Here is a 10000-nt window from a genome sequence, read left to right on the forward strand (position 1 = left end):
CAGAGGAATATTGTTATTTATATTATCCTCATGCAACACTATTTATTTTTCAGGGATTATACACATAATACTTATTAGTCTTAGAGTTACTTGCTCCAATATAAGGACCTATGGCTTTTAGAAAGAAGAGAGCACAGATGTACAAACATGCTGGTGCCTGGATGCTTTTTGAGTGCATGTGGGGTTGTGAGGCAGGTGTGGTTTCAGACTATGTACCACCAGCTGAGAGGAGAAGGTGGAGGGAGATGTCTGGCCAAGCGTTTGCATGCTAAGGAGGTTTCAAAGCACAATCAGGGTATTTTGATGCCGCACAGGATGAAGGAATAGCCTAGGCCTGGAGGAAAAATCGGGTAAGAAATTACGATCCGAAAGTTGTTAAAGGGAGGATTGTCTTTTTTTATAATAACGGTACATTTAGTTTGGGGAAAAATAGAACCGCTGATTTTCCATTTCTAACTGACAAATTCTGTTTCATTTTGCGAATTTTGCTTCAATTCTGTTTCAGCTGTCATGTTTATTTGCATTGAGATGTGTCCAGAATGAAAATAAATTACCCATTTCCTGTAACTTTTTTGTTTATGTTCACTGATGGTTTTATAACTTATTCTGCGATACAGAATTATTAGTAAGAGCATTTTGTCGTAACTGCTCTATTGCCTTCAGGTTTTGATACGCAAAGAATAACACATTCTATTAGACTGAGCAGAACTGATCATTTTCTAGTAAGTTATTTTCAAGATTAGTAATTTTCTCTTTACACTTAATGAACATGAAAAGAGCACCAATATCAAAAACTTTGTCATTGCACTGCATATAATAATTTTACTAATAATTTTACAAACAAACAGCTCACAGCGTCAGTCTCTCTGAATCAGGATATGCATTTTTTTTACTTTATTTATTTTTTTATTTTTTATTTTATTATTTGTGAATTTTTGTGATATTTATTTTTTGTGAACTCTTGTTAATGAATGGTTTCCCAAGATTAGTAAAAAAAAAAAAAAAAAAAAAAAAAAAAAAAAAAAAAAATATATATATATATATATATAATATATATATATATATATATATATATATATATATATATATATATCCAGGTACACTTAGAAACAGTTTGACTATAAATTGTGATCAGAGTTAATTGATTCAGGTAAACCAATTCAATCTATTTATCAAGATTATGGGAAATCGTAGGCTCCCTAAATTAAATGATAAATATTGAGTTATTGATATTTTGACCTTTTTTAAGTTAAGGTACAAACTTACTGATATGATTAACCTGATAACATGAAGACTCGGGTGGTAGGGGAGCAAAGTTTCCAGAATGTCAATTCTTTTTCATTTTCTTCTAGCATGATATGAATGTTTTATTATTTAATTTGTAATCTACTAGGCAATATGAATATGAGTATAGATATGTACATGATATCTCAAGAACTCAAACTTATAATATTGCAGTTTACCCAAAACATCATTTTGGTAACTTTGCCCCTCTGTCTCCCGGTGTCTCATACAACTGGAACTAAAGTAGATGAGAAATCACAGTAGAAAATTATAAAATAGATGTTCCCACACTGTATATATTTACCTTACCCATTAGCGCTGGTTGACGTATATCATGTCATCCACTCCCGCTGGATGATTTTGTATGCCGTCACAATCTCTCCCTCAAAACGTACATTTTACATCATTATGTATGTACATAAGTATAGGAGATCCATTGGTATAGACACATCTTTATTCACTTGTGAAAATAATGTAAACAAAGATAAAAAACAAAAAGTCTTGCTTTTCGTCACAGAGCGTGCAGGTTATTTAGCTGGCAGGAGCAGCATGATGCCAATAAAAGTCAAATGGGTTAAAAGTTATCCAGTTACAGTGTGTGGATTTCTGTTGTGTATAGCATTATGATAACTTTTCAAAGATAACAGCTACACTCAATAAAAGCAATTATGGTGTTAGAAAAAATTAGTGCATGTATAAGGAAGGGAGATTGGACTGAATATCAATGTGAAGGGAAGAAAACTGTTTGTTTAAACATTAAGTCCAGCAACTGCCTCAGACCCTAAGAACAAGGAGGCATTGCATTAAAAGGTAGGAAAAGACAGCGGAAATTACATCATGTAAAAAAGAAAAGAAAAAAGGGAGATTGCATGTGTCTGTCTTTTTTTTCTTTTTTTTTTGTCAAATATTTAGAGTCAAAATGTTCTTGAATGGTATGACAACTTTATGTAGGGGACGGTCGTTATATAGTATGATACTGATTTTATCTCTATAATGCTCAGTATGCAATATAGGTAAAGTGATAAAGATCTAGGCACTGTGAAGTCAAGATCTTTTCCAGTTTACCAATACTACTAATAGCTTACTGAGCATTTTATAGATATAAATTTTGTATCATGCTTTATAACTACCATCCCCTACATAAAGTAGTTGTATCATTCAAGGACATGTTGTCTTTAAGTATTTGACAAAATAACAGACACATGCAGGCACTTGCATTTGTGCTGTTGGTAGAAAATTGTAAAAGTCAACCTGTTATTGATATCAATGCATTTATGCTGGGATAATAGTATACTCTCTTAGTGTTTAATAGATGCTTTGATAACTGATATTAATAATTCTTTGTTGCATAGTTTTCTTCTCAAATTACATTTTTGTAATTACTCCTACATCTTGATTTATCTATGACAACATTCCATTTCCTAATTCTATTATTTACTTGTGTTGGATTATGGGACATGTAAAATTTGTAATCATGTCAGTTTTATCTCTTGTGCTTTGAATCTATTCATTTTCATTCATACCTTTTTCTATCTTTGTCACAATGAAATTTCATTTATTGTGCATTATTTCAGGTAATATTTTTAAACTGTAGCAAACTAATTTTTTGAAGTATCCGTCTTGATAAGAAAAGAAAAGACCATACAAACTGTATTCTAGAAAGACCGTAAATTTACAAAGTTATTCCAGTGTGGTTTACTCCCTGGACAATCTTTTCAGAGAATATGGTCAGGCTTTTCAGTCAGTCTTTTCTGGAAGTAACTTGATAAAGCAGTCAAGTCATACAATTTTCTTGAAATAGCAGTTAGGTAATTGCACCTTCAATTAACTAGGAGGATACAAATTGATGATGTACTTTTATATGTCAATGGAATGTTATATTTCATTGCTCTTTCTAAAGGGTGTGAATGATCCTGGTCGATCTTAGTTGGTCTCTCTTGTAAAAATAAATATCATGTTTTTGAATATTGCAAATGTCCTGAGATAGATATCTGTACTTTTTGTACCATCTGTATATCAAAGGGGCTTAAAGACTAGGATTCGAAATTCAGTTCAATTGAAGGCAAAATGGATCTTCATGGCCACAAGCAGTTTGTAGGTCTCAGATTGTCTGTTTCATTTATATTATTTTCACATTTATTCTTATAGGTCAGTGATGTATGCCATGTGCAGAAGTGTAACATTTTGCCATGAAGTGGCGAATGTATTAATTTTTTTTAGTGACTGAACACTAAGGTCGTGGGCAATTCATGATCGGTGATCAGGTATAACATCAAGTGAGTTTGCAAATTACTGGGATTTTTTGTGGCAGCAGAACTTTGGTAAATTCTGAGATGGAAATATGGTCTGATAGATTACTTACAAATTGAATATGTTATGAAAAGGCATATCTAGAAAAGGGAATTTGCTTAGTTTTACAAATCAGCTTTTGACTTGTATGTTGGGATTTACTATTGTGAAAGTCATAACTGTATATTTTTATCCAGGAAGGTACAACTTATAGAGTACAACTCCATGTACTCTGTCGTTAGATAAATGTACAAAGGCAAGGGGGACACCCTGGACAGAGGCCTAATGGTATTGGATCAGGAGATGAATGTAATTGAGAGGTCTTATAAGAAAAAGGATATCTTAACAACATGCATTTTGGCTTTATCACAGGTTTATGTCATCTTCATTGTCTGGCAGCTGCAGAATTATTTGGTTGCCTTGCAAGAAGCAATGTTTTGTCCTCATTGACATTGAAAAGGCCTTTGACGAAGTGCCCAAGGAAGTTTTAGGGTGGAGATATTGCTGGTAGAGATAGCACAATGATATGCAATAACACACAGCAAAGTCTTGCATGAATTTGAATTCTCAGTGAAAGTTGGGGATCACCAAGATATAGTCCTCAATCCTCTATTGTTCATCATGGTTTCAGAAACCATATTTATAAACCTCCAGACTGGATGTCTGTAAGAACTCCAATATATAGAGGATCTACTTACAGTATCAGAAACCCTTGAAGAGCTCTTAGTGAAACGATGCCAAGAGATTATAAGTTAACATGAAGAAGACCAAGATCATGAATGGAGGCTATGATTGTGATATCTTATCAGTTACACGAAAACTTTTGTATTCAGTTTGTACCTCTGGTGTTGGTAACTACTGTATCTGGGGTAGAGGCAGCTCTATCTGGGTACACAAGATGTGCAGTGACATTAAATGTAGGCTTATCCCAAGATGTTATCTTCAAGTGCCAGAGATTTCCAGGCCAGGCCTAAATATCTCTCGAGTACCTACCCAGGACCTATGATACTGAATTACTTGTAGCAGTGTTGTGTTTAGTTATTTAAAATGTCACAGATGGGTGTTTTGCAAAGTTGATGCTCATCTAGAACAAATAATTGGATTCAGATGGTAGCTGCATCTTCCCATGTTGTGACCAGGTTCAATATATGTGGAAAGTTCGACAGTAGTACTCAGTGTTTATTTTTCTGGTGTATTAAGATGTATTAATAGCTATTTGTAGATATCAAATTATTAGAGGTCATTTTCATATATTCACTCATAGCAGACGAAGTACAACTTCCCTTATTACTTTTTTAATGTTAATGTTTGTTTTATAGTGGAACTTAGTACCATCAATATATTTGAAAGAATCTCTTTCCTTTTCAGACGAAGATGATCTTAGAAGAGCATATGCGAAGCGGCTTCTTCCTGCTGGGCAAAACTCGCTACGTCCTGGGCTGCAACGCCATCAGTACCTTGCAGTTGCCGACCGAAGAGAGAGAAGTGGATCCCCTAGTATCTGTCATCTCGACACCAGTCAGGATTGAAAAATACGATGGGGAGGTCATCTATCAGGAGATGAACACACAATTTGCAGATCCTATTGTGTCTCTCCCTGTTGAGGCAGAAGAAGAAAGCATGTCGGACATGTATGCCCACGAAGGCGATCCTGTGGAAGGGTTAAGGCAGAGGATCTCCAACCTACGAGGAGATACCGAACTCGAAGAAGATAGAGAAGATGATAGAGAACAGTACAGTACGGAACAGATTAAAAAGAAAGTGATTAACAGAGATCCCATCAGATGGTTTTCAGTGTTGCCACCACAGACTCTCAAGCAAGCACAGTCAGATTTCAAGACTGCGATTCAAATCAGTGCAAAGTGTGCCACGTTATTAGGACAGTTAAAGGTTGTATGTAATGAGTACAAGCGGTTGGCCAAGATCAAGTCGAAAGTCGATAACATTGAGAAGGAGTCTTGATTGTTGTAGTCTGAACAAGAGGGGTTATGCAAAGAGAGGGCGAATGTACAAGGGACATTTACATTCCTGAGGGTAACGGTTATTTTTTATTTATCTATTTATTTTTTTTATGTTCTAACCCCTCTCAGTCAGTTTTGAGTTTGCTTTTTTTGCTTCATAATAGTTAGTGAAGCATTTGTTTTGTCTTTCCAACATGCATTCCATAGTACACTATATAACTACGAACATCTGCAGCCTATATGTAATCGTAAATATACTAGAAAAAAACAGAAAAAGAAAAGGCAGGAATAATCCTCTATTACATTTCAGAACTATAGCCATGCACTCCAGAATATATATACTTAGTATGTGATATTGAAATAACTTTACTAATACAGGTATTCTAAGATAAAAAGTAAAGGATAATTCACGTACAATGTTTTATGGTGGATCATTATTTTGTATTATCACAATTAGCATGCCTTTATAATACTAATATGAAGAGGATAATAAGACAGGGTATAGCATGGACCACTTGTATGACTTGCACATAAAATGGTAAATGTAAAAGACTTTGAATATCCTTATATATTCTTCTGAAAGCTTTTTGGTGGCAGAATGTTAGGTATACAAGAAATATTTGATGTCTTCTTGATGTAAGCAGTTGATTATATTTTTTTAATATAATGACATGATTTTGAGAGTATTTGTTGAAATGAGAGAATGCAATTTAGGAATTTTGTAATGATGATATTTTTTTCTGATAGTTATTTAGTTATAAAAGTAATATTAGATAACAGGTTGACAAGACAATAATAAAAAAGTACATGTATTATTTAATTATTATTATTTTCTAGTACAGTAGCTGTGCAGTTTAAAAAAGAGAGAGGAAACAGGAAAGAAATATGTAGATGAAAATAGAATACTTTAATATTAAACATTTTTATTATAGAGGTTGCATGAGTGAGTAGGAAATCTGAGGTAATGGAGAGAAGTGGCTGCTTATTTTTTGCAGTGTTTTGCAATGCAAATGTACAACCCATTTCACTTTCAAGGTCATCCTTTTTTTGTAGCAAATTTTTTGGCAGAGATAAGAAATTTAAGCCATTGTGGATGGGCCTATGTAACTGATGTGGAACTGCCATTCCATATGGTTGGTAGTACAAGGGAGATACAGGCTTCGCCCCATAATCCTTTTTTCCGCCCAACTCCTGCTCATTTATACGCCAGGCAAAACATCTTGTACTATTGTAACCGAAGAAAGCAAACTATTTTCAACCATATACACTATTTGGAAAAACAACCAAATTGGCAGTGGCACTTTACAAGCCTTGCATGCATTCAAAAGCGCTCTTGGTATTGCTGTGTTGCCACCGGTCTGCAATGGGTTAAGAGACTGCGTTAGATTGATAAGCTTTAAAATTATGTTAATCATTAGTACTGCATAATGTATGGATGAAAAGATTAGTCAAAAGCTCAATAGTTTCTACAGCTAAAAAAAAAAGGAGAGGGGGAGTAAAATGACCTTGTGAAGAAGCCATTAAATTATTTAAATTGTTCCTATTTAATCCAGTGTTAGCTAATATGCTAAAAATTTGATTGTGCATAAAATCCTTTATTATGTTTGATATACTACTCTTCCACTGTAAAGGTACCTGCATGGGGAATAATGTTGAAGTCTAATTAAGAAATTTGTAATATTCACTGCTCATGTCATCATTTGCTTATGTATTTGTTAATTGTTTGTGCCAGAATAGAAGGCTATTGTGTGTACATTTAACATGCTTATTACAGGGCTTGGATCTCTCACTTTTTCCAAGTTGAAGATAGAACCAGTGCATGTATAGAGCCATCAATGAAAAGATATATCCAATTTTGTGCTTTTAGCTGGATTTCTAAATCTATATAAATACTGTAATTGTACAATTGTAGGAATTCTATGATTATATAAAATATTCTAATTCATGAGGGACTTCATGACAAGCAAGCAAGATGACAAGTGATGAAAGATATTTCCTTTGTATAAATGAGGAGATAGAAGCATTATATTAGCATGTCCACTAAAATTTTAGATTAAGTTTTCAACAGGAGGTTGATATGTGTGTGAAGCAAAATAATAACCATATTATTATATAATTAGTACTTACTGTTGAAAGAAAGAATGTGAGAGTTGGAAAAGACTTAGTTTTTAATGAACAGTACGCATGCTAGGATAAGGTAGCATTGCTGAATGCCTTACTTTGAGCATATGTACCTGCAAAGTATTTTTGTATTTGTAGTAGTACCTGAAGATTGTAGCTTAATTACTCCAATCATTGGATTCACTGTTATTGTGTGTATCAGACCGATTACTATTTTGTACTAGTATAAGTCTTTCAAAATAAAATGAGACACTTAATGGAAATACAGTGTTTACTAATAAACAAGATATGAGTGCAGATCATGAGTTCTAGCAAATCTTATTCACGTTAGTTTATAAACTGAAAGAATATTTTCTCTTACATGTACAAGTAAACATAATACTTTTGTAGCACCACTTTTGGAAGCACTTATAGTTTACTTTTAATGTGTCAATATGTTCCGTCTTCTTTCTGACTAGAGTAAATAAATTTCCTTCTCCATCAGAACCCTACTCGATCATTTCAGTCTATGCCTGAGGTATTTTAGGAGCCGTCACACCATCGTTTTTAAGGTTGGCTGTGAGTTCTGTCTTTGAGTACTGTATTCTCCCTAAACTATTAAAAACAAAATTCCTTCTCCTATAAAACCTGATCTGGTATTTTATTTTATGTATGGTTGGTTTATATTCCCTTTTGTAGTTTGGATATTCCCTTTGTATAACTGCAATCGACTATTCTAGGGTAGCCTGTAGACCTTTGATAGTAAGTTTCATCTTTGAATTTTGTCTTCTTTCCAATCTGAACACTATGTATTTCTTTATAACCCTACCTATCTTCATCCAGGGAGCTTGTTGGATGAGTTGTAACACTTTTATATTGAAGTTGGCGATAAGTTCTGTTCTGAATGATGATGATGATGATGATGATGATGATGATGATGATGATGATGATGATGATGATGATGATGATGATGATGATGATGATGATGATGATGATGATGATGATGATGATGATGATGATGATGATGATGGTGATGGTGATGGTGATGGTGATGGTGATAATAATAATCGTAATCATAATGATTATGATAATCCTAACAATAATCACAATGATAATGATATTCATAATCATAATCATAATCATAACGATAATCATAATCATAATCATAACGATAATGATAATGATAATCATAATCATAACAATAATCATAATGATAATGATATTCATAATCATAATCATAATCATAACAATAATCATAATGATTATGATAATCATAATAATAATCATAATGATAATCATAATCATAATCAATCATAATCATAATAATTATGATAATGATGATAATAATGATAATGATAATATTGATGATAATAATGACACTAGTACTAATAATAATGATAATGGTAATTATAATAATAAGATAATGATGATAATGATAATAATGGATGATGATAATAAAAAAAAGATAACATTAATAGTAATAATAATAAAAAAATAATAATGAAAATAATAATAATAATAATGATTGTGATGATAATTGAAAAGATTCATGATAATGGTACTGATGGTGATAATGATAATGATGATAATAATGGTAATGATAATGATGACATTAGCAATAATAATAATAATGATGTCTGCTGATTACAGTAACGATGATGACAATGTATAGTTAAGGGTGTGGGTGAGGGTGTGAGTGAGCATGTGGGTATGGGTATGGGTGTGGGTGAGGGTGTGAGCATGTGGGTATGGGTATGGGTGTGGGTGAGGGTGTGAGCATGTGGGTATGGGTGTGGGTGAGGCTGTGAGCATGTGGGTATGGGTATGGGTGTGGGTGAGGGTGTGAGTGAGCATGTGGGTATGGGTGTGGGTGAGGGTGTGAGCATGTGGGTATAGTTATGGGTGTGGGTGAGGGTGTGAGCATGTGGGTATGGGTGTGTGTGAGGGTGTGAGCATGTGGGTATGGGTATGGGTGTAGGTGAGTATGTGGGTATGGGTATGGGTGTGGGTGAGTATGTGGGTATGGGTATGGGTGTGGGTGAGTATGTGGGTATGGGTGTGGGTGAGGGTGTGAGCATGTGGGTATAGTTATGGGTGTGGGTGAGGGTGTGAGCATGTGGGTATGGGTGTGGGTGAGGGTGTGAGTGAGCATGTGGGTATGGGTATGGGTGTGGGTGAGGGTGTGAGCATGTGGGTATGGGTATGGGTGAGGGTGAGGGTGTGAGCATGTGGGTATGGGTATGGGTGAGGGTGAGGGTGTGACCATGTGGGTATGGGTATGGGTGAGGGTGAGGGTGTGAGCATGTGGGTATGGCTGTGGGTGAGGGTGTGAGCATGTGGGTATAGTTATGGGTGTGGGTGAGGGT

General features: G+C 34.4%; 2 protein-coding genes across 2 annotated transcripts in view; one reads left to right on the top strand and one right to left on the bottom strand.

Annotated features, from left to right (window-relative positions):
* The first annotated feature begins 110 nt into the window (after positions 1-110).
* On the top strand, positions 111-6084 carry LOC122266427 (vacuolar ATPase assembly protein VMA22). Its single transcript, XM_086533037.1, has 3 exons — positions 111-195; positions 631-722; positions 4942-6084. The coding sequence occupies exons 1-3, from the start codon at positions 111-113 to the stop codon at positions 5533-5535; spliced, it is 771 nt and encodes a 256-aa protein (XP_086389163.1). The 3' UTR covers positions 5536-6084.
* Positions 6085-6633: 549 nt separating this feature from the next.
* Positions 6634-10000, bottom strand: part of LOC147467117 (uncharacterized) — a gene marked incomplete at its 5' end in the record, with an annotated part of 23009 nt that continues 19642 nt past the window's right edge. Inside the window, 2 exons of the mRNA XM_086533038.1 lie at positions 6634-6652; positions 6819-6892. Of these exons, the coding sequence (XP_086389164.1) occupies positions 6634-6652; positions 6819-6892 (93 nt within the window). The remainder of the gene's footprint in view (positions 6653-6818; positions 6893-10000) is intronic.

This window comes from Penaeus japonicus, unplaced genomic scaffold (assembly GCF_977035675.1).
Source record: "Penaeus japonicus unplaced genomic scaffold, GWHDUDI00000001_assembly GWHDUDI00000038, whole genome shotgun sequence".
Lineage (NCBI taxonomy): Eukaryota > Metazoa > Arthropoda > Malacostraca > Decapoda > Penaeidae > Penaeus > Penaeus japonicus.